This window comes from Anolis carolinensis, unplaced genomic scaffold (assembly GCF_035594765.1).
Source record: "Anolis carolinensis isolate JA03-04 unplaced genomic scaffold, rAnoCar3.1.pri scaffold_10, whole genome shotgun sequence".
Classification (NCBI taxonomy): Eukaryota; Metazoa; Chordata; class Lepidosauria; order Squamata; family Dactyloidae; genus Anolis; species Anolis carolinensis.
In genome coordinates this window covers 20,648,998-20,674,032 of record NW_026943821.1, presented here as the reverse complement: position 1 = coordinate 20,674,032, position 25,035 = coordinate 20,648,998, and the positions used below count along the sequence as shown (strand labels likewise).

The following is a 25,035-nucleotide window of genomic DNA, read 5'->3' as shown; positions in this document are numbered from 1 at the left end:
CTTCCTAATATTGAAGTGGAATCTATTTCCTGCACTTTGAATCCATAGTTCCATTGTGTATTAGTCTCCAGAGTAACAGAAAACAATGTTGTCCCCTGCAACAACCAGTATTCCCTACAACTAGCTCTGCTGGTTAGGGCTGTGGGGGCTGCTGTCCAGGAACGTCTGAAAGGCTGCCGTTTCCCACCATTCTCAGCCTGAACAATTCATCCCTGCACTTCTCATCACTCACTGAAAGCCTGTCTTCTTCCCTAGCTTCTAAATATTTTAGGCATGAGAGAAAACAGAAACAGTTCAACCAGAGAAGTCGATCATAGCAGAGCACTTGATGAACCAACCTGGACACAGCATATTATTTGAGAACACAGAAATACTGGACAATTCTAACAAGCACCACATCAGACTACACAGAGAAGCCACTGAAATCCACAAGCATGAGGACCATTTCAAGAGAAAGGAGGAAACCATGAAAATTAACAAAATCTGGAGGGCAGTATTTAAAAAAACTCTGAAATCAGTACAGTGAATAAAGAAGAACATTAAGAAAACAGGGGAATTCCAGACAGGAAACATTCAGGGCCAGCTAATTATCTCCCAACAATGGATTCAACAAGAATGTGAATGGATATTATCGTTCTTTTAATCTGTCCATTTTATAATGTTTTCTACTTGGATTTGGATTGTCATTTACATGATTTTAATATGTTGTAGGCCACTTTGGGGCTCGGGAGGGAAAAAAGCAGGATATAAATAAAGATTTGTTGTTGTTATTATTATTCCCCCAGACAGGAAGCAGCCAAGCTTTGAAGCTGCAAGGCTATTCAAGGTGATCACTTGCAACATTTACACTTGCCTCAAGCAGACAAGAGTTCTTTCTCTGAATTTCCTGAACAATCATGTTATTGAGTTGCTGTATGACCATGTTCCAGAAACATTCTCTCCTGACATTTCACCCACATCTATGGCAGGCATCTTCAGAGATCATGAGGTCTGTTAGAAAGCGAGTGAGGTTCATTTTAGTTTCCTGCCATAGATATGGGCGAAACGTCAGGAGAGAATGCTTCTGGAACATGGCCATACAGGCCAGAAAACTCACAGCAACCCAGAAACAAGGAGTGGTGATAAAGCTTCAGTGGAGACACCTTTCCCCCAATACAATCGGATTCCACACTGCCAACCTAGCAGTTCGAAAAGATGCAAATGTGAGTAGATAAATAGGTACCGCTCCGGCAGGAAGGTAAGGGCGCTCCATGCAGTCATGCCGGCCACATGACCTTGGAGGTGTCTATGGACAACGCTGGCTCTTCAGCTTAGAAATGGAGATGACCACCAACCCCCAGAATCGGTCACGACTGGACTTAACGTCAGAGGAAAACCTTTACCTTTACCTATATACAGTAGAGCAGGGGTCCCCAAACTAAGGCCCGGGGGCCAGATGCGGCCCTCCGAGGTCATTTACCTGGCCCCAGCCCTCAGTTTTATAATATAATATATTGTATATACATATAATATTGATCATAATATTATAATGTAATACAATATAACACTAATAATAATACCATATAATAATATTAATTATATATTCTATATTACATATAATATTACTAATAATATTACAGTATAGTGGTATAGTTCAATATAGTAATATATAATGCTAATATTGTGCTATGCTAATAATATAATATATTGTATGTTCATATAATTTGTAAGCCACTCTGAGTCCCCTTTGGGGTGAGAAGGGTGTGATACAAATGTAGTAAATAAATAATAAATAAATTTTAGACTTAGGCTCACCCAAAGTCTGAAATGACTTGAAGGCACACAACCACAACAACAACAACAACAACAACCCTAATTAACTTGACTATCTCATTGGCCAGAAGCAGGACCACACTTCCCATTGAAACCCTGATCAATGTATGTTGGTTAAAATTGTTTTTATTTTTAAATATTTATTGGTCTTTCGTTGTTGTTGTTGTTTTTGCACTACAAATAAGACATATGCATCGGAATTTGTATTTTTTTTCAAATGATAATCCGGCCCCTCAACAGTCTGAAGGATTGTGGACTGGCCCTCGGCTTAAAAAGTTTGAGGACCCCTGCAGTAGAGTCTCACCTTATCCAAGGTTCTGGATTATCCAAGGCATTTTTGTAGTCAATGTTTTCAATATATCATGATATTTTGGTGCTAAATTCGTACATACAGTAATTACAACATAACATTACTGCATATTGAACTACTTTTTCTGTCAAATTTGTTGTATAACGTGATGTTTTGGTGCTTAATTTGTAAAACCATAACCTAATTTGATGTTTAATAGGCTTTTCCTTAATCCCTCCTTATTATCCAAAATATTCGTTTATCCAAGGTTCTGCCGGCCCGCTTAGCTTGGATAAGTGAGACTCTACTGTATTCCAGTTCAAAGCAGGTAACGTGGGGTTTTATTCAGCTGTGTGGATGGGCTCAGGGACACTGACAGGGAAGGGTAACATCGAGGCCTTCACACACAAAACAACACCCGAGACCTCACAAACACACAGACTGGCAACCTGTGAGGCCCTGTATGCTACGTTCTCTCCCTCCGGTGGCAAACAGAGGCCTCGCCCGCCCCCGGCTTCCTCTCACCCACCGGGAGCATCAGTTGAGGCCTGCCTGGCTCCTTCTCCCGAGGGCCGGGCGGGGAAGCGCCTCAGCCTGGACAGCGAAGCGGAGGCGACTGAGGGAAGAAGCAGAGGCAGCCTCCCAAAACCGGCCTTGACTGGCAGTCGCTGGTGACGCAAGCACGCACGTTCCCCGCTCGGCGCTCGCAGAAGACAGACAGGCGGCCGGCCACCAATCACGAGCCCCGCCGGGGGTCATTCGCCCGCCCTTTTTTCCCCCACCGCGCAGGCGCACTCGCCGAGGAGGGCCCCACCTTCCTCCCTCCCTCCTCTCCTTGGTAACTCCCTTCGCCTTTTCCCTCTCCGCTCACCCTTCCCCCCAAACTTCCCGAATGGTACGTCCCGCCGCTCGTCTCACCTCATCTCACCGACAGAGGCTCGGGCGCTTTCGGCTTTCGCCTTTCTGTTCTTCTTTTTCTCCTTCTTCCCCTTCCTCCTCCTTCTCCTTCTCCATTCGCCATAGGCTGACGCGCGCAGCCCGCCCCTTTGACGACTCTTTTCCCTCCCCTTTGGGAATGGTCTCGCCGGCCCCGCCCCCTGTTTTGTGACGCAGGCAGTTCTCCCTCTTGTCCTCTCTCTTCCCCCCCCCCCCCATTGCCAAAGAGAAAGTGGTATGTTCCGCTCTAAAAGGGAAACGCACGCTGCCAAGGACTGAAGTGTTGCCCAAGTTTTGTCAAGTGTGTTATCTGTTTTCTTTGTGTCTCTTTCCTTCCTTCTTGTGTTTCCTCTCTCCTTGATGTTGTCTCCTGTGGGCTGGTTATGTTCCAGAAGCATTCTCTCATGACGTTTCGCCTGCATCAATGGCAGGCAGCCTCTAAGGTTGTGAGGTCTGTTGGGAAATTATGCCAGTGGGGTTTATATATCTGTGGAATGATGTCCAGGGTGGGAGAAAGAACACTTGTTTGAGGCAAGTGTGAATGTTGCAATTTATCACCTCGATTAGCATTGAATAGCCTTGCAGCTTCAAAGCCTGGCTATTTCCTGCCAGGGGGAATCCTTTGTTGGGAGGTGTTAGCTGGCCCTGTTTGTTTCCTGTCTGGGATTCCCATATTTTCTGAGAATTGTTCTTTATTCACTGTCCTTTATTCATAGTTTTTAAAATACTGGTACAGTAGAGTCTCACTTATCCAACGTTCTGGATTATCCAACGTAGTCTGACTCCCACCCGAATCCACTGTTCTTTCTCTAGGCAGCAAGGACTGAATGTTTTACAGATTCAATTTTCGACAGTGTTGTTACTGTAAGTTCATTTTATGCAATTCTGTCTTTATTCGTAGTAAATTTGTTAGTAGTCAATCTTTTCAATACATTGCAATGTTTTGGTGCTAAATTAGTAAATACAGTAATTACTACATAACTTTACTGTGTATTGAACTGCTTTTTCTGTCCATCTGTTGCAAACATGGTGCTTAATTTGTAAAATCATAACGTAATTTGATATTTAATAGGCTTTTCCTTAATCCCTCCTTATTATCCAACATTTTCACTAATCCAACATTCTGCTGACCCATTTACATCAGATAAGTGAGACTCTACTGTAGTCAGATTTTGTTCATTTTCATTGTTTCCTCCTTTCTGTTGAAATTGTCAACACGCTTTTGCATTGAGACTCAACCCCACAATGGATTCACTGGCAATTAAAGTGGTGTCAAACTGCATTAAATCTAAAGTGTAGTTCCACTCTGGGTCAGCTAAAATACCCAAACAAGGGCAATGTCACTCCAGGTATCGGGCAAATTGAGCCTCCACCCTGGCACTTGATGACTGAACAAACATTTATATTTCTCTCATATAAGCGAATGACTACCATATTGCCATACAATGCAGGGCCTTTTTTTCCTTTTTCCTCCTGATACTCGTCTTGATGTCATCATCTAAAAACATGTAATTTCCCCGCCAAATGGAAAATTACCAGTGGCTTGCTTTGGTAAATAAGGAGAAAGCAGGTTTGGTTTTATGGGGGTGGAAAATTTCGCCTTCCTCAAGGAAAGGGTGAGGGTTTGGCCAAGTCTGCCTCAGACTCAGATTTTAAAGCACATTTGTAGCCTTATGTTTTATAAATACAGAATCTTGACAATAACAGTCAGTGGGCAATGGGGCTAATGACCTGCAGAAGTTCTCTAAAGGAGAATTAAGCTGGATAGTTACATGCCGGGGAATGATTTATTCTTTGGGAATGCAAAGGGCTATGGAGCTCCTTCAAATTAAGTGATTCTAAAATGTATTTCTAACCTGAACTTTTAAAGTTCCAAAAAGGCAAGAGATCTGTACTTATATACTTGATTTGGAACGGAAAAGAAAGTAATGGGGGGCAGACTTTTTGAGGTTTCTTGAAATGTCTCAAAACACACCAATCACTATTGGTAACACTGTTGTTCTTTGCCAATTTCAATAGTAGTCCAATTTCAATTTGTAAGTCCTTGTATTTTGTAGTATTTTTCAGATTTTTGTCCTCTACTATCCCTGGTACTCCAATATCCTGCAATTATGAGTATTATACTACAAGTCACCTTTGATGTGGGAGAATCGGCCATCTACAAAAATGTTGCCAAGGGGATGCCCGGATGTATTACCATCCTGCGGAGAAAACTTTCTCATGCCAAATTCTTAAATCAAGTAATAGCTTTCTAGGATCTACAGAGATGATTGCAAGCACACCTCAGCAAGCGAGAGTCCAAAAGTGGTAGGCTAAAACCTGGAACCTCAATAATAATAATAATAATAATAATAAACAACTTTATTTATACCCCGCTACCATCTCCCCGTGGGGACTCGGGGCGGCTCACATTGTTACAAAAGTAAGAACACAAATACATTAGCACAATATACAAAGGTTAAAACACAATAAGGCAATAAAACAAAAGTTGATACAACAGTAATAATATCAAACAACCACCAATACAATTCAGTCAAACTTCATAGGTGGGGGGACTGCAGCAGCAATATAAAGATAGAATGATTAGATTAAAATACCCTGATAAGAGGGACATAGTAAAATTCAGAATAGAATTATAGTAAGGCTGGTCATCCAATGGCTGTCTCTCCAAAGGCCAACCTAAACATCCAAGTTTTCAATTGTTTCTTAAAGGAGGATAGAGATGGCACCAACCTGATCTCCCTAGGGAGGGAGTTCCAGAGTCCGGGGCCACGGCTGAGAAGGCCCTCTCTCTCGTCCCCACCAGACGCATCTGTGAAGAAGGCAGAAGCGAGAGGCGGGCCTCCCTGGAAGATCTCAGAGATTGCCTGAGATTCATAGGGGACGACGCGGTCATGAAGATAGGCAGGTCCCATACCGTTTAGAGCTTTATAGGTAATAACCTGCACCTTGAATTCGGCTTGGAATATTATCGGCAGCCAGTGAAGCCGCTTAAACAGGGGGGTTGACTGCTCCCTGTAAGCAGCTCGTTAGTAACCTGGCTGCCGACCGTTGTACCAACTGCAATTTCCGGACTGTCTTCAAGGGCAGCCCTACGTAGAGTGTTTTACAGTAGTCCATCCTTGAGGTAACTAGAGCGTGGACCACCATGGTCAAGCCAGATGGCTGACGCCGGATGAGAGACACCCTCTTGGACACACAGAAGACTGTCTGTTCAGCGCCTTGGAAGGCGCTGAACAGACAGTGCTCTGGCACCACGAGATGCAGAGCCAATCTTAAGAAATGGTGCCACAAAGTAGCATCCACAATATGCGAGTATGGAAAAGAGCAAACCACAGACTACATACTACAATGCAGCCCGAACCCTGCCACATGCACAATGGAGGACCTCTTACAGTGATACTAGAGGCAAGTGGCCAGCTTTTGGTCAAAGGAAATTTAGTATAATGCCAAGTTTGTTAACTTAGTGTTATATATACAGTAGAGTCTCACTTATCCAACATTCTGGATTATCCAACACATTTTTGTAGTCAATGATTTCAAAATATCGTGACATTTTGGTGCTAAATCCGTAAATACAGTAATTAATACATAGCATTACTGCGTATTGAACTACTTTTTCCATCAAATTTGTTGTATAACATGTTTTGGTGCTTAATTTGTAAAATCATAACCTAATTTGATGTTTAATTGGCTTTGTTAAAATCCCTCCTTATTATCCAACATATTCACTTATCCAACATTCTGCCGGCCTGTTTATGTTGAATAAGTGAGATTCTACTGTATATATATATATACACACATACCTACCTACATATATATATATATATATATATATATACAGTAGAGTCTCACTTATCCAAGCCTCGCTTATCCAAATTTCTGGATTATCCAAGCTATTTTTGTAGTCAAGGTTTTCAATATATTGTGATATCTTGGTGCTAAATTCGTAAATACAATAATTACAACATAGCATTACTGTGTATGGAACTACTTTTTTTGTCAAATGTGTTGTATAACATGATGTTTTGGTGCTTAATTTGTAAAATCATAACCTACTTTGATGTTTAATAGGTTTTTCCTTAATCCCTCATTATCCAAGATATTCGCTTATCCAAGCTTTTGCCGGCCCGTTTAGCTTGGATAAGTGAGACTCTACTGTATATACAGTATATACATACATACAGATATACACATACATAGACACACATGTTATAACTATTCTCAATTCGCTTCTGCCACGATAAATTAAATATTATTATTGGGCCTTCCCCACCACGGCCGCCATTACCGCGAGACGAGACAAGAGGGGATGACGCATGCGTACTCCATCCTGGCCCTTCCCACCCCTGCCCGCCTTTGATGCGAGGGAGGTGCGCATGCGCAGTTCATCCTAGTCCCTCCTCCCTCCAAGGCCGCCATCGCCTCGAGGAGACGAGACAAGAAAGGACGACGCATGCGTCCCCCATTTTGCCCGCCATCTCTGCGAAGGAGGCAACCGCGCAGGCGCAGTAACTCCCGCGCAGGCGCAGTCCGGGCTCGACGCGAGGCGACGGTTGGCGTTGGTGGCGCGAGGCAGGGAAGGCGAGAGACGCAAGCGCCAGAGAGGCCTTGTCTGAAGCAGAGGCCTGCCTCGGTTTCCCGTTCCTTCCGCTTCCTGCCTGCCTAGCTCGGTCGCCGTGGCAACCCTGTTTCCTCAGGCGCCCGTGCCGCTCTTTCCGCCGCGGATGCAGCGCCGCGAGGACCTGGCGGGGCCCGTCGCCCGCTTAGGCCGCGGCTCGGGCCCGGCCTCTTCCGCGGCCGCCTCCGCCCCCGGCCCGGGGCGCCTTCAGTCCCCGCAGGCCGCCTCCGCCGGCTCCTCGCCACGCAGGCCTCCCAGGGGCGGCGGGGGGCTCCGCGGGGCCGGGCAGCCGCCCCCGCTGCTGCCGACCGGGCCCACCCCGCTGCTGCCCGGCACCGGGACCAGCGCCGCCGCCTCCGCCGCCAAGGACGAGGCCGAGAGCAAGTTCCTGCCGCAGCTGCTGGCCGAGAAGGACAGCCTGGACCCCTCCTTCACTCACGCCATGCAGCTCCTGCAGGCCGGTAAGGACAAAGGCACAAAGGGACGGGGCCTGGCGTCTAGGAGGGCCCGAATTGTTATCAGGATTATGTATTATTGGATCACTGAAGGAGAAATTAATAGAATGTTAAATCTCCAAATAATAATAGCTAATGAGAAAAATAATAAACTTGATTTGTACCTTCCCCATCTCCCAAAGGGACTCGGGGCGGCGCACAACATGAATGAATACAGCTGAGTACATAAAATAAGCAGATAATAACACATTAAATCAATATAAAAATAAACAAGATGAGCCCAAACACAACTAAACAAAATTAACAATAAAAATTATAAAACACTAGTTAAACATAGTCATTCCTATGAGTTGAAAGGGGCTTACTACTCAAGTCTGGGTATATCCATGTAAACAGGCCTTATCCACATTAAAGTGTTGACTAATCATTGCTAAAAGCCTATTTAAACAGCAATGTCTTCAAATGTCTAATCGTAGAATCATAGAGTTGGAAGAGACCTCGTGGGCTATCCAGTCCAACCCCCTGCCAAGAAACAGGAAAATCGCATTCAAAGCACACATGCGCACACACGGATGGCCATTCAGCCTCTGCTTAAAAGCCTGCAAAGAAGGAGCTTCTACCAGACTCCAAGGCAGAGAGTTCCACTGTTGAACAGCCCTCACAGTTAAGAAGTTCTTCCTAATGTTCAGGAGAAATCTCATTTCCTGTAGTTTGAAGCCATTGTTCTGCATCCTTGTCTCCAGGGCAGCAAAAAACAAATTTGCTCCCTCTTCCCTTTGGCTTCCTCTCACATATTTATGCATGGCTATCATGTCTTCTCCCAACCTTCTGAGAGGTCATTTGAATGTGATTTTCCTGCTTCCTGGCAGGGGGTTGGACTGAATGGCCAACTAGGTCTCTTCCAACTCTGTGATTCTAGGATTCTCTTCTGCAGGCTAAACATGCCAAGCTCTTTAAGCCGCTCCTCATAGGGCTTGTTCTCCAGACGCTTGATCATTTTAGTTGCCTTTCTCTGGACACATTACAGCTTGTCAATATTTCCCTTCTGTTGTGGTTCCCAGGCTCATAATAGACTCAAGATTTTGTGTGCTTTGTTGGCAGAATGAATGATGGGACTTTTTGGACAACAAATCCCAGAACAAAATGATGGTTGTGCTGGCTGGGAGAAGTTCTGGGAGTTTCCTGTCCAAAAAAGTCACATCTTTCAAAGTTTGTAGTGCTGGTTGGGGAAGATTCTGGGAGTTGTCACACTATTTTCAGTTGGGGAGGAGTCTGGGAGTAGTAGTCAGGCAAAGTACATTAATCCAAGATTTGTCATTAATAAATTGGATTTCCAGGGCAAGAGAGCATGATTCCTAGTACTTACCTGACCTACCCTTCCACCAAAACGCTGCTAGGGATTGGAATAGTACCCCAGGAAGTAGTGGTGTTGTCTACACACTGTATAACAGCACAAAAAAAAATAGCGCTTTCCACGTGGCTACCTTTGCATTTGCCACCTTTTGGGGGCTGTGTTAATTGTGTCTGCCATTGTCTGCCTTCCACCAGTTTTAAAGAACCAGCTAGTAATGATTTCAAGGGTATCAAGACGTTTTTCCAGGCTTATTTATTTATTTAGACGTTCTGAGGAATGAACCTAAGATGCTGAATTTGCTCGCAGAGCTAAATCATCTACAATCATTGCTGCTGTATTAACTGAATTATGCTCCACTCATCTTCTAAAAGCAGCAGATATGGTATATATTCCAGAAAGGTAGTCATGAGTCCTTTCTCTCCCTTCTCACCGCCTTGCAACTGACCACAGACCACATTATAGTAGCAGAAGATAGCTTCATAGGCCTTAAAAACCAATTTCCAGCCACATTGACCATGTCTACCATTCTAAGGGCATTTTTTGCACACATTATCCAGGGGCAAATGCTCTTTTTGCACTCAGGGTACACTGGTGTCCCAGTTTTAGCTTCCAAATGGGTCTGAAATATGGGATTACTCCTTTATTGTGATTAAAACCTCTTTGATTTCATGGGAGTGGAATCTATCAGCTGGATTACTAAAGTGATTAATGAGGTATAGAATTCAGAGCCCTTGTTTCTTTAATGGTAGAATGGAAGGGGAATGTGGCATGTGTCGCTTCTATTACTCTGGAGGTTGGCATAATGCTGAGAGTGCTTCTCTCAATGTTATGGCTGGTTGCAAGTAAACAAAAGACCGTCCATTGTTTCTTGGATTCTGTACTAGGTTGGGGTGTTGGGCTATATCTTTTTCTCATGGAATTCTGACCCATTCTGATTCAGAACCAGATGTTGGGGGTATAGCTTAATCTCTTAACACTACGGGATCTCTCCTGTTGCAGCACACAAGTTTTCCTACAGCTAATTATTATGTCTAGAAAACTTTGTCCATCCTATTCTTTCTCTAGCAAGAACTAAGTTCTCCATTGTTATCTCCCCTCTGAAATTGCTGGCAACCACAAGGCACACACCCTCTGCTTCTTAATTACCGATTTAGAGGCAACCAAGGAATTTCCTGCTTATTATTCCCATTTGGGAGGGTGGATTTTGAGGTGGGCTGTTTCCCTGACCCTTTGAGCTAGATTGGGGCATTATATAGGTTAAATGAGCCACATATTCTACTTCCCTCTAATGCAGTGGTTCTCAACCAGGTGTTTTGGCCTACAAGTCCCAGAAATCGGAGCCAGTTTACCAGCTGTTAAGATTTCTGGGAGTTGAAGGCCAAAACATCTGCGGGCCCACAGGTTGAGAACCACTACTCTAGTAGAAAAGCTGTGCTAGTACTCTTTCTCTTTTTCCCCTTGAACATGGAATAGAGGAGGGTGCTGCTGCCCACCGAATAGTCACATGGCAGTCTCTACCCCACCCCCCCACCCCCTTTGTAAATTTCAGTCTTCCTTTTGTTGGATGCATGTACATGGCTCAAGGCTGTAGGAGTATTGTAATTTCCAAAGCTATTGCTTTAAATTGGCACATATAAAAGAAAACGCCACAATCCTTTGGTTCTCTTCTGTGGAGTTTCCACATCAGCCTTTTACTGGTTAAAGTTGCCATGATGCCAGTCAGTCTGTTCTGAAGAAGTGTGTGAGTTACATTCTTTTCCCTTATAAGGTGGTAGCAGGTATAGAAATATCTGTGGTCAGAGGTGGAATTGAAGAATTAGTTTGGGGAGTTTCCCCCTAAGCATTGCCTTTATTCCTTTCTGTTTCATTCCAAGAATGGAGGTTTGGAAAGCAGGCTTGGCTTCTGTCTCTCCTCTTTCCTGCTGGGACCAATGGCTTTGTAATTCACATCTTGTTCATTGTTATGCGCTTCTCCATTGGCCTTTCTTTCATGCCTCCCCGGCAGACTGGAATCGACAGCCTTTGTCTCGCTGGCACCCTCCTTCCCCATCTTGGTCTTGACGTGTCTAATCGCCACAGTGCAGCTGCTGCGCTTTCAGCCTCTTCCTATATCAAGTGAAGCCAACTGCCTGGAAATAACTAGGCAGAATTTAGAACAAAAGGAAAGACTGAAGTTTGGGCTGATGGCTGAGAAGGGGATGGTTCTTGATGTAAGGGTTTGTCAGATTTACAAAGCAGAGGTCGTTCAAATCGGGCGAATATCTTCACTTCAAACCCATTTTAACCAGGCAGGATGATGGGCCCTTTTCTTTGTTTTGCACTTTTACAGTTGAGAAGCTTCATATTCTATCGTTGTACAAGTGCCTAGGCCTATTAGTAGGGGATCTTTGCAAGCAAAGTGCCAGAGATTTTGAAGAAGTAAAATCCACCAACAATTTGCAGAAAACCTTTTTAAGTCCCCTCCAGAAAGAAAAATTCCAAATCATGAACATAATTTCACAAAACATTTATGAAGAATACAGCTTGTCTGTTTCTCACAAGAATAATTATTTCTTTGGTCTTGTGTTAATGTTTTCTTGGAACAATGGCTACAACAAATGATCAGTTTAAGGCCTTCCATCAAACAAATTAGTGAACTATATGCCTGCATTAATTCCAGTTAAAGGAAGTGGCCCTTGGAATCAAAGAGGCTAACAGCAGTTTTGACTTAACAAGCTCTTCGGTTCCAAGGATCTATTCTAGTTAGGACCAGAATTGAATGTAGCCAAAGACATGGAAATCAACCTTAACACTACTGTGTTCCTTTGTGACAATTTCTGATAACAATGCTATAGCGAGAATAGATGTCCCAGTGGTTTTTGAAAGGCTCTCCATCCTGAACAACTAAACGGGCTGTTTCTAAAAGGTGTGTCTGCTACTCCATGAAAGAAAAAAGAGCCTAAAATCCACAACTGGACAATGCTTATCTTAAATTCATAACAATAAAGTATAATTTTTGAGTACAAACAGTGAACCATTATACTCTTCTGATCAAGTTACTCCCGAGAACAGAGGCAAGAACCTATGGTCATCCAAATGTTGCTGGGCTCAGAAATCCCATAGAGACCCATCAGTCTGGCTGAATGTGCAGAATAATGGAATAGACGTTTCTCAGCATCTGGAAATCGGCAGGTTCCCCAGTTTTGTCCTAGAAGCATAAACCCGTTGCATTTTCCTGACATTCATAACTGCCTGTGAGTATTTGCCAGTCTAGTAAATAGCCATTAATTCTTTAATTAGCATTGCCCTCTGCCCATCTTTTTCCTCCAGGGGCATTATGAATGCCTTTTCAGAGCCTTGCCGGTGTAGTCATACAAGGGAGGCACAATCTAGCCAATTCACATAGAGAGAATGCTGTTCTCTTCCCGTTTATTAGCAAAATCCTGGGTCTGTGAGTGGGCGTTGAAATGTAATACTGAACATTTTGTTATTTCTGCCAAACAACTCTTTGGCAGAGTATTTTTCTCATTTTTAAGCCCATTTTAACCCATTTGCTTCTGCAATCATTGCATCTCCAATGCTTTTTATGCTTTTGTGCGTGAGTTGAAGACAAAGCAAGACTGCTGGAAACTGATAGCTAAGCTGAGCTTTCCTTCCAGTTGGACTCCAGAGATGAGCTCGTTTGAGTTTTATGTTGATCCTAAACACATACTGATTGAGATATCTCACAGTTTCAACACAGGAACAGACATCTTCTGTAACAAAAGGTGTGCATTGCAAACTGTATGAAGGTGAGGATCACATTGGTTCTGCTGTCTTTGCACTGGGAACCAGCACTTGATCCAAGCTAACTATATGCAAAGAGTAGCTATAGGCAGGTGGCAAGGGAGTGGTCCTAAACATAAGGAGATGGGAATGTATCATGTTTGAAGTGCCTGCCAGCAGCTACAATCCCTGTGAGTCATGTAGAACCTGACCCCTGAGTAGATCCTTGTGCCTCCCTAGTCAGGGCAGTTGCTCCGTGATCAAAGTCCTGGAAACCACAAATACTCCCTTTGAGGAGTGGCTTAAAGAGCTGGGTCTGTTTAGCCTGCAGAAGAGAAGGATGAGAGGAGATATAGTCACCATATTTAAATATCTGAAAGGCTGTCATAAGAAGCAGGCTTGTTTTCTGCAGCTCTGGAGACTAGGACTCAGTAGAGCCATGGTTTGAAATGACAGGAAATGACATCTCACCTGAACCTTAGGAAGAACTTCCTGATCGTAAGAAGAGCTGTTTAGCAGTGGAACACTCTTCCTCAGAATCCAGTGGAGGCTCCTTCCCTGGAAGCTCTTAAACAGAGGTTGGATGGCCATTTGTCAGGATTGTGCTTTTCCTGCATAGCATCATGGGATTGGACTAGATTGCCCATGTTGTCTCAACCAACTATGATTCTATGAAGGGATGGCTTCTTTTGTGGGAAGTTTGTTCATGCCTTCTTATGCACATCTGTGGAGGAATAAGATTGTGTTTACGGTCAACTGTCCTTGCTGAGCTAACTCAAGGTCTTGAGGCTGTTAACAACATCAATTAAGCTCCCTTCCACAAATCGTTCATTCTGGAGATTCTGAAGTCAGAACGCAACAGCAATACTTGGCTTCCTCTTAGAATAGAATTTACTTGGTTATATCTGTCTGGCTGCATGTAGGTCCAGCTCTTCTTGCAGAAGGCAGTCTCCCCATCCATCCCCTAAAATATGTAGCTTTTAGCAGAATAAATTGGTTTCTGTGCTTGAGTAATTCTCTCAACAGGATGTGCTTTAAAAACCTTAATACTGTGTGCCGAAAGAAAACCCAGAAAAATTCAACATGCTTCACCGAGTTCTGTAAAAATTAATTTAATATTCAAGAGCCTGACTCCAGTAGAAGGTCTGTTCAAAGTCACTTTAAAAAAGGAAATTTTCAGATCAAAGTCTATTTTAATTTTACTTATTTCAGTTGGGAATGCTTCTTTCAATTCTAACCTTTTTATGACTCCTCTAATATTTTTACTTCAGACCCCCTTTTGTTCTGTTGTTACTGAAAAAGTTTTCTTTTAAAACTTTCTGCAAGTTGTAAATTCTTGTTCTTCCGTCCTCAAAAACATCACTCTAAATTAGAGTTGAAAAAGCTCTGCCACAAAATACATTGCTACCAGCTTGCAGTTCTTAAGTTTCACTCAGACATGCACACAGAAATCTCTAGAGCTTGGAGGGCAGCCCAGTGTTTTCAGTGGCAAATTGTGAGCTTGCCTGTTAAATTCTTAAGATTGCTGCTGGTGCCAAGGCATGCATGTTCAAGTCCTGGACGTCAGAACAGGGCCACCCTTCTCCAGAAATAACCCTCTCTCCTCCCCAGAAAAGCCAGCCAGAACAGACCTTATTGTGGAATGGCCTTGCACAAGGAATGTCCACGTCTGGCATTCCAGCAGAGCAAAGGGGCCAGTACTCTAGAGAGAGTTTTGAAAAATATTTGGGCTTCAGATCATTTAGAGTGCAGATTCTAGAAGTCAGAACAGTTTAAATGTAGATTAAATATCCATGACATACTGAAATGGTTCCAAAATGGCTCCTGCCTAGACAAAATGAAGTAGGTAGCTATAAATTCTGCCACTAAATGTTTGGTGGTGACAAGTCAGAAATAAACAGGTATTAAATACACAGAACAGTTGTGTAAATGCTTACAAAACATCGCTATAAAGTGATTCATATAAGGCAGTATATAGCATAAAGATCTAAGGAAGTCAGCAACCTAATAATCAAAGTAGTCTTGCTACATGTAGTAACCTTGTCAGGAGGCTAATGCTACTTCTTTATTTCTTTATTCGGCAGCTTTTTCCAGAAATGTCTCATGTCATACAAATCCTTAGTGGGATACTTGTGATATATCAACCATACATTTTATGGAAATGTACTCTGAAATGGGCTATTATCAGAATATCTGTCATGTTTCCAATTGTATTATTTTTGTAATTATGTCCAGTCACTGTTTATACAATGGTCTTTATACGTTTTTCAGTTGTCCCTATTTGCTCATCAGGAAAATAGAAAATACCATGAATTTCACTAGTGGTTGTGTGTGTGTGTTTGGGGTGCCTTTATTTTGTTAGCCTATTGATTCGATTGTCTTAAAAACTAAACGGGATTTGTTTTTTGAGATTGAGCCTTGAGGTTGAGGCAAGTCTTGACCAGCTTGCTCTTGGCCTCATCCATCACTGTTCCTGCTTACATACAGAAATGAGAACAAAGACTCGTCTACAACTGAAATATGTTTTGTCTTGTTTAGAAATTGACAAGATCCAAAAGGGCGAATCAAAGAAGGATGAGGAAGAGACCTACTTGGATCTGTTTTCCCATAAAAACATGAAGCTGAAGGAACGGGTTCTGATCCCAGTCAAGCAGTACCCCAAGGTAACGCTCAGCACACCTCTAGTAACTCATGTAAAATAGAGGTTCATGTTGTCCTGGCAATATATGAGAGAGATGCAGATGTATTGAAATACAGTTCCCATATTCCTTCATATTTGGTCATGTAGGCTGGGATTATGGAAATTGTAATCCAAGATATTGAGTAGGCACCAGGTTTACTATCCCGGCTTTATACTCCTTGCTACTGTGAAAGTCATACAGTCCCAGTTTCAGAGGAGGGCAAAGGCAAACTCCCCTGAACAGATTTTTCAAGGGAACCCTGTGATAGGGTCTTAGAGAATCTCCATAATCCAAAAATAACTTGAAGGCCTAAACAGCAATAAGAATAATTAACTTCAGTTACTGGAAATGAGGGGGAAAAAACATGTCTGTTTGTCGTTTTAGTTTAACTTTGTTGGAAAGATACTTGGACCCCAAGGCAACACCATCAAGCGGCTGCAAGAAGAAACCGGAGCAAAAATCTCCGTTTTGGGGAAAGGATCCATGAGAGACAAGGCAAAGGTAGGAACCGTGACCTGGAAATACAGCAACTGTCACATTGCAGAACTCATTCAAATGTTTCTCCTTGCAGCTTCCTCATTGCAGTCATCCCCCTTTTTTGAGACTATATGGTATTTTTAGTACTCTTGGATGTTGCTTTGCTTCGTTTTCAGTGTATGGTATGCATTTAAGACATGCTCTTAGAGAACTCTCTCAAACTCTTCCAGCTTTATGAGATTGTTACATATGAAGCTGGGCTCCGAACTGATATGGCTTCCGCAAACGTGCTTATTCAGGATCAGTAGAGTGCTATCCTACGTAACAGTGTTTGAGGGTTGGGATTTGATATTACATGGCATTGGATTTGTAGACAAGCTATTTCTCTGCATGGCCAAATCCCTGTTTTGGTCATGGCGTCTTGCTCACCTGTTTTCTTGCTTCCCGAGTTGATTGAAAAGCCCCTTCTCTCAAAAGCAGCATCAGTATGACTACCTCCAAAGCTAAAAGTCATGCTTTGATCACATTATTAAGACAATAGGTCTGTTCAGGCATTTGCAAATATCAGTGCCATATAACTGAAGAGGATGGCCTCGGATGTGTCAGTTCTTCCCTCGGGCAATATGTGATTGGTATGAGCTAGAGGCAGGTGCTTCTACATACATCCTAGCTCACAGCGTTGACTGACTATTCAACAAATTATCTGTGGTTTGGCTTTGGTTGAGACTACCAAAGACACAGGCTATGGATCAGAGGACAAATCAGCCTAGATGCATGGCCCTATGCAGAAAGGTTTTGAGGGAGCACCACAAGTCCCTCAGGTTCTCATTAGTGTTAGTTGGAGCCTTCTGACTGTGATGGATTCTGCCCATGAGGGACTTGAATCAAGATCTCTGCTTCACTGTGGACCTATTTGCTGATTCTAAGTACATACATTTAAATTGCGAGCAGATGTGAAACACTCTTGCAGTGATAAAATAATGATGAAATCCCCCTTAATATTCAGTAAAGTATTCCCAATATCTGTTCCTTTTAATTGGTACAGTGGGTAACAAATTCCAGAAGACTCTTGGTATGCATTCTTATACTGTTTTGACCAATAATCATCCAATAATGATTGCATGTGAATATTGGGACAGTTTGAATTTTAAAAACAGTGTCCATCCATAATGATGTTTGTTTTCAGGAGGAAGAGCTGCGCAAAGGAGGTGATCCCAAATACGCTCACTTGAATATGGAGCTACATGTCTTCATTGAAGTTTTTGGACCGCCCTGCGAGGCTTATGCTCTTATGGCCCATGCCATGGAAGAAGTCAAGAAGTTCCTTGTTCCGGTACATAATTACCTTTTCCCATAACTTCAGTATATAAAATTAGTAGGATTTGGTCTCCGTGTGTGATGTTCTTCAGAGTAGGACTGTGGAATAGTGTCTTTGGTGATGATTAGCACATCCATCCAAATCTGAATTTATTATTGCTTGGGAGCTCTCACCAGTAATATACTGTGCTAATTTCACAGGTTAATCCCACAGATTTGGCCAGATTAGCCACTTTCACTGTTTCCAGTTTTATAACCAGTGCTGAATGGATACTGGTTAGCCCCAAAATATTATTAGAACTACCCTGACTATGCTGTTGTCTTTCTGGGAAAATTACTTCTAAGTTGCTAGCCGTAAGGAAGACCTTGTCACGTTTTGAAAGGCTCATTTATCTTACTTCCCCCTCTTTTCTTGGTCAGGACATGATGGACGACATCTGCCAGGAGCAGTTTTTGGAGCTGTCCTATCTCAATGGAGTGCCGGAGCCGACACGTGGCCGTGGGATCCCTGTGAGGGGAAGGGGAGCCATCCCGCCACCTCCCCCTGTCCCCAGGTAACAGATGGAAGGGTCTCTGGATTTGGCTTCTGGCCCGTTACAGTTACGTCTTGAAAAGCTTTTAACTTTGTGCGCTTCAGGCCCTTTGGAGAGGTGGGGAAGCAAAGCAGACTTGGTAGATATAGAATCATAAAATTCTAGAGCTAGAAGAGACATTGTGGGCCATGCAGTCCAACCCCCTGCCAAGAAGCAGGAAAATCGCATTCAAAGCACCCCTGACAGATGGCCATCCAGTCTCTGCTTCAAAGCCTCTAAAGAAGGAGCCTCCACCACACACACTGCCCCAGAAAATATTTCCATTTCTTTTATGTATAGAGTAGGTCAGCATTACATAGTGGTCAGTGCTCTTTAGTTTTTACCCAGTTTGTGTCCCCAGATGTTATTGAACAACAGCTCCCAGCACTTTTGGTTATCTGCCATGCGGACTGGGGATAATGGGGATTGCAACCCCACACTCCTTGTGGCTCTGAAGTTGGGAAAAGATTCAAGGGCCTTTTAAAGTCAGGCATCACATTCACAACCCTTGTGTCGAAATCCAAAGCTCTCTCTCTTGGCTAAACAGACAAACGGCAGCCTTCTGGATGTTCCTGTATCCCAGGCATGGGCAAACCTGGGCTCTCCGGGCGTTTTGGATTTCAACTCCCACAATTTGTTAGGAATTGTGGAAGTTGAAGTCCAAAACTCTTGGAAGGCCCAAGTGTGCCCATGCCTGCTGTATCCCAACTTCCATTAACTCTAGCTAGTCATGGTGTCTTAATCATGAAGAATACAGGAGTTTTGGTCCAGCATCTGAAGGGGGGCCACATACAATGACATTCGGCCTGAATGCCTTGGGTTTAACATATGTATTCTAAGTGGTCCTTCTGATTGTGTTTCACAAAGCACTTTCACCCAGTGTTAATTTTGTCACTGATCTTTGATGCAAGGCCTCAACGTTAGCCCTCCCTTGTAGATTGGTGTCCTCATCCTGTGGGGAAGAAAGGGACTTCCGTGAGCAAAACTTCCGTGCCTGAGTGTTCTTCCTTCCTTCTTTTTCAGGGGCCGTGGGGTGGGCCCGCCTCCCCCCCCTCCGCGTGGAGCCCTGGTCCGAGGGGCCCCGGTGAGAGGCGCCATCGCCAGAGGAGCATCCGTGGCCCGAGGCGTGCCCCCACTGCCAGCGGTGAGAGGCGCCCCTGCCCCAAGAGCGCGTGCCGCGGGCATTCAGAGAATACCTCTTCCTCCCCCTCCTGCACCAGAGACCTATGAAGATTATGTAAGAAACTTTCAGTGTTGTGCCCGTTCTCAGGGATCTAGTGCATGCCAAGCCCCTTCATTCAAAAGAGCAGGATGCCATGCAGGTAAAGCAAACCTACACCCCACGAGAAGACTCTACTTCAATGGCCCTTGGCTGAGAAGCCCTGAAGGAAACCATGTTTCATTTAAACGTCTCTTGACACTGTTTGCCATACAGTAAATTCGGTTAATCACCAATCTCTTCCCACTTTTGATCCTGGCTTGAGAACGAACTGAACTGAATACAGAGGAAGTAGTTACAAGCAGAAGCTGTCCTGAGTGGTCTCCTTGTCTGTTACTTTAACTAAACTGCTTATACAACTTGTGCTCTGATGGGCTGCAGGAAAGCTGTAGAGTTGGACCATTGCTTCAATACTATTCTCATATGTGTTAACTTACAAAATTCTGTTAAATTCTCAAAGCTGCATTGCTTGCAGTATGAATGCCACTGATTAAGCAACAAAACAGAAATTGTGGCAGCATCCTTTGTGTTTCTCTGAATGTCCATCTGCATTTATTATTTTGTGTTTTAGAACATTATAATCTAATCCAGGCATGCCTCCTTCTCTTACTTCCTATCGTGAACATACTGTTAGACTTCTTTAACGTGGAAACTGTAGATCGTATCCCGGTTTGTTCTCCCAGATAAATTTCACAAAGGGGAAACTGGAAGCCTTTCATTATTACATGCGAAAGAAAGAAACAGAGCCCAGTAATGGGTTCTATTGTCTGAACTGGGCGACAGTAAACATTTCATGTTTTTGCATATATTTTTCTTCTCTTTCATGACTTGGACTTGGTCAGCCCTTTGTTGTTGTCTTCTGCTTGCACTTGTCAATTTTGTTGTTGCTGACAATTTCTCTCTCTCTCTCAATCTGTCTCAGGGCTATGATGATGCTTATGCAGAGCAAAGTTACGAAGGATATGAAGGTTACTATAGCCAGGGTCAACAGTAAGTATTGCTGTTGGTTGTTGGCTCAATTGAGATGCTTCTTTCCAGATGGCAAGGTCCCTTGAGATGTATAACACCTTCTGCTTGGTCAGATGGCTGACTTCACAGCAGGGGTGCATTTCACAGGAGGCAGCAGTACCCAGCAATGCTGTAGGCATGGGAAGCATAATCCGCCTGTCAGCAAAGGACAAGAGGAAATGGGTTCCTCTCTTGTCACAGACTGCTTACGGTGGCATTTGGGGCTGAACAGCTGCTTTCTTTGGTTCTTTGGTATTGTAAGGAAGTGCAGTGTCTGTACCGGGGGATTGCTAGCTATTGCACAGAACAGCCAGAATGGGCCTAAATAACAGCTGTGACACTGTCAAGAAAGATGGCACTCCCTCCCCCCCCCCCCCCCCATTGCAGGGAATAACTGCCCCATCTTGTTTTGCAGGGAAACCGAATATTATGACTACCGACACGGTGAGGCTCAAGAATCATATGAGGCATATGGTAAGTCTGCACTCTGTTGTTATATTTTTTCGTGTTAGGAGCTACTTGAGAAACTGCAAGTCGCTTCTGGTGTGAGAGAATTGGCCATCTGCAAGGATATTGCCCAGGGGACGCCCGGATGTTTTGATGTTTTTACCATCCTTGTGGGAGGCTTCTCTCATGTCCCCGCATGGAGCTGGAGCTGATAGAGGGAGCTCATCCATACTCTCTGTTGTTGTTGTTGTTATTATTTACTATATTTATATACAATTAAAATGCAATTCAGTATACCCAGTCCTCCAAAAATCCCACACACAACCTCCCCCACAATATGCCCCTTATTCTCCAAATGCCAGCCTGCAGAAAAAAGTCTTGACCTGCTTGCAGTGGCAAGGGGTAAAGAAGTCTTGAAAATGGCTGTTTTTTATGTAAATTTTTCACTGAATTCTGGCTTGATCTGAGCACAGAATATAATCTGCTTTCCCCGGCTCAACTGGGATGTGATGCTTTCAGGAGTAACCTCTTAGAACAGTCCAGGTTCCTTGGTGCGGTCTCCTCTTTCTTATTCAGAAAGATTGGCATTGCTTGCTAGTCTGATAGGAAGGTATTACTTGTTGTAAGGCTTTATACAGCTTAGGTTTTCTGAGAAATTGCCTTACTTCATATAGATGACCTGCATCCTTATTGTACTCAGATTGCTTATTGTAATATTTTGGTTCTCACCATCTCAGATAGTCTCTCTCAGAATTAGCTGAACTCTCACAGTTGGGAAGACTCACCTATTTACCAAGAGATTTTCCTATTAATTTTTGTAAATAAACAATTATGGGAAAGTGCAATTATGGTGAGCCATAGGTTTCTGTGCCATAATATTCAAAGCATTACAATATATTCCAAATGGTCATTCTGCCTTCAATAAATCTGGATTGAGACCTGTAGAAATACTAGGCAAAATTTGCACAACGCTAAAGCCCCTGCCTTACAAAATTTCAGTAAGCATATTATGGGCAAGCTTTCCAACTCAAAATTTGTCAGGATGAAAAGTTGTTTTTCTAAAGTGGCCCCTGAGCGTCTTCTCAAGAAGATGCTGGAGTTCTGTGCCCAATAAATACTTCGTTCCACACTGCCACAGTAATAAATTTCATTAATGTCCCCAGTATGCAACAGCAAGTTTATTTAGCTACCAAGGGATTGAAAATAAATTGAACCAGTTGCTGCACCTTAAGCTAGGAGGAAGATATTTTCCTTCCAGATCCAGGGATTGGCAGCTGCAAATGTCGCCCCATTTGACTCTGTCCCGGTGCCCTTTTCCTCAGGCGGTTCTGAGCACAAACAGCATCTGCCTCTCCTTAGGATTGCTGTTGCTGCTGGGGTTGCCAGCCTTCCTTCTGCCACGCCAGGCGCTCTATTGTTATTTCTTAATTAGTTCCATTGCAGCAATCTTCTTTGGCGCCTGCTTGCCTGCCGACACAATTAGAAAAATCATTCAGGCCACGGCTGAGAAACAGTGCGGAGCCCAAGGCTTTTTGCCTGTAGGGACGCTGTAGTTTCATTACTCTAGCACTGGCTTCCTCTACGGAACCAGCCACACAGAACTGTGAAAGCACAGCTCTTTGGAGAAGTGGGTGGGTAATGAAGAGCATCAATTTCATCTGTTCTTGGAAGGAACTTTGCATTTCTGTGTTTTGGTTTTCTGACCAAACACTTATACTGAAACCCATATAGTGATGCAGGTTAGCATGTCCAGGGATTACACCTGCGTTAAGTGCCCTTTCTGACATGGCACAAGAGGTCTCCCTTATCTCCTTGCGTCACAGGGGGCAGTGTCTAGATAGATATCTGCATCATTTGTCAGAGAAGGCTCAAGACCTAAAACTACGTACCATGATTCCATAGCATTGAATCAGGGTAGTAAATGTGGATTCATTCTACAGCATAGATCCACCCTCTCTTCCATTGCTAGAAGCTTTGGGGTTCTAACACTTTAATATTTAAAGAAGAAATGATAAGCATACAGCCTCTACTCTTTTCCATTGCTAGAATCTTTGGGATCCTGACACTATCATTTTTAAAGAAGGAATTCTAAGCAGGCAGCAACTGTAACAGTCAAATTGCACTGCGCATCACATTCTGGAGCAAATTCTTTCTTTGGTTTCAGGGTTTTGAATGTTGAGGTACGCATTATATCTTTGATGGCGCATGGGACTCGAGTCCTTCCTAGAAAGCGGGCTTTCGGGCGCTCATCCTGGGCCCTCCGTGTGCCAATGTGGTCTCTTCTCTCCTTCAGGCCAAGATGACTGGAACGGGACCCGTCCCTCCCTGAAGGCCCCTCCAACCCGCCCCGTGAAAGGGGCCTACAGGGAGCACCCCTACGGACGCTACTGAGAGCAGCCTCCACTGAAGGGGAAGCATCCCTTTCGAGCAAACCGTTGTTTCTGATTCTTGTATCTCCCCGGATCCCCGTTGCTTTGCCCGCGACAGACAAGTAATTGTCTCCCTGATTTTTCTCTGGCTCCCTTTTTCTCCTGCCTCCATCCTGCCCCAGAACCACTTGACCCTGCATTCTGGCTTCTGTATGTAGTACTTTTTTAAAAAAACAGTAATAATAAGTTAGATTTAGGAAACGGGATTCAGTTTTTAAGTGTGTAGACTGCTTTTTTTTTCTGTTTAGATGCATAATAAACTCGACTGTACCTTTAAAAAGAAAACGTTGCGATAAAAATGTTAGTTTCTAAAGTGGACATGCTTGCTTAACCGTTCTGAAATTAAAACTTTGTTAATCTTTTAAAGTAATTTTTTTGGTTGGTTTGTTGGGTTTTATAGGCCACTCATAAATGTCGTAGTCACAGAACCCCAAAGTAGGATCGATTTTTTCTTTTTTTAAAACGAATTAAAACCATAATGTAATGCTAGTGACTGCCGCAGGTTTAAAAGTACGCGCAAAATGTCCAAAAAACGTTTGCCCTTAAAAAAGCAGATTGCTTGATTAATCTTCGGTTTAAATGTTAATAGAAAAGATCCTGCTTTATTAACAAATTAAATGTTGTTGTTTTCCTTCAATTAATGATCCCTTCCTCTCCTTACAAAATAAAAAAGTAGGTTTGTAACATTGTTGGTTTTGAAAACTAGCCCCAGGTGTTGAGATGCTAAAGTGGTGGAGTATTTTCCAGCAAAAAAGTTGTTCTTATCTTAATTTTGCATGAAATACCTTTTAAGAGAAATTGACATCTAGCTGCGCTGTAATTCTTTTTTTTATATTGCTCTAATTGCCCAGTGTTTTTGATATTAGGAAGTATTAAATGATTAGCTGTGCATTGTGTCTCTCTCTTTCTTTTTTTTCCCTTAAAGGAAGATTCTGAACACTGTTTGCAGGACATAATAATAACACAATCCAGGCTCCAAAATTGGCCAAACTCTCTAATGTTGAGCCATTTGTGTGTGTGTGTGTGTGTCAGTAGCATTATGTTAAAAAGGGACGTTGCAGCTGAAAAACCAAGGAGAGCTTAGATTTTGTACATAACGTTTGTACGCTCCCAATTGGCGGTTGTTTGAAAGGTTTAATGCTACTCCGTGTGTAAGCCTGCCTTAAATAGGTAGCTTAAAAATTGTCAAGATGTCTGCAGCGGTTTGTCAATAAAGTTGAGTCCTTTTTTAATCAACGTAAATGTGATGATTTGTCATTTTTATAATTTAGGTAAATGGTCAAACAGTAAAATAGGTTTTCCTTTCTCAGTATATTTAAATTAATGCTAAAGCACAACTATGTTGTGCCTTGCCTCGATCCAAAAGGAGAGGCGGGTAATAAATAAAATTATTACTATTCGTATTAAACTATGTAACAAAATTTGAAAATTTTTCTGTTCCTGTTTTGAAAGTGTGATTTCCTGTTTAATTGTGTGGTACTTACTTTGAAAGGAGTTGTTCTACTCCAGAAACTTTGTTTTTGTGACTGCCATTTCTAACCTTTCAGTGTACCATTTTAACCTTTTGTGCAGACCACAAAAACAAAGGTTTTGTAGTTTAATAAACTTTTTCCATGTTTTTATGATAGAACCAATTAGGAAATGACATCTTTAACCTAGGAACAAAAGTTGTGT

General features: G+C 43.0%; 2 protein-coding genes across 4 annotated transcripts in view; one reads left to right on the top strand and one right to left on the bottom strand.

Moving 5' to 3' along the window:
- ptp4a2 (protein tyrosine phosphatase 4A2) overlaps positions 1-3,180 on the bottom strand; it is a 28,202-nt gene extending 25,022 nt beyond the window's left edge. Inside the window, exon 1 of one of the 2 annotated variants that reach the window (XM_008117912.3) lies at positions 3,020-3,180. The gene's annotated coding sequence lies outside the window, so the exon portion shown is untranslated. Of the gene's footprint in view, positions 1-2,630; positions 2,784-3,019 lie in introns of those variants that run through there. The other variant, XM_008117913.3, reaches the window with a different exon arrangement.
- Positions 3,181-7,533: 4,353 nt separating this feature from the next.
- khdrbs1 (KH RNA binding domain containing, signal transduction associated 1) lies at positions 7,534-24,597 on the top strand. Of its 2 annotated transcripts, none has more exons than XM_062962623.1 (9): positions 7,534-8,119; positions 15,750-15,874; positions 16,277-16,393; positions 17,556-17,702; positions 18,107-18,240; positions 19,282-19,402; positions 20,400-20,467; positions 20,901-20,959; positions 23,226-24,597. In XM_062962623.1, the coding sequence occupies exons 1-9, from the start codon at positions 7,765-7,767 to the stop codon at positions 23,321-23,323; spliced, it is 1,224 nt and encodes a 407-aa protein (XP_062818693.1). In that variant the 5' UTR covers positions 7,534-7,764; the 3' UTR covers positions 23,324-24,597. The 2 variants fall into 2 exon arrangements, with proteins under 2 accessions (XP_062818693.1, XP_062818692.1); XM_062962622.1 differs by having other exon boundaries at positions 7,535-8,119; positions 19,282-19,495.
- The last annotated feature ends 438 nt before the right edge of the window (positions 24,598-25,035 follow it).

What these genes read in the sequence shown, in the direction of transcription:
- khdrbs1 (XM_062962622.1), top strand. Translation starts at nt 7,765, where the DNA reads ATGCAGCGCCGCGAGGACCTGGCGGGGCCCGTCGCCCGCTTAGGCCGC. An exon ending in CATGCAGCTCCTGCAGGCCG is followed by an intron (nt 8,120 to 15,749) that starts GTAAGGACAAAG and finishes TGTCTTGTTTAG; the next exon opens with AAATTGACAAGATCCAAAAG. An exon ending in CCATGAGAGACAAGGCAAAG is followed by an intron (nt 16,394 to 17,555) that starts GTAGGAACCGTG and finishes GTTTGTTTTCAG; the next exon opens with GAGGAAGAGCTGCGCAAAGG.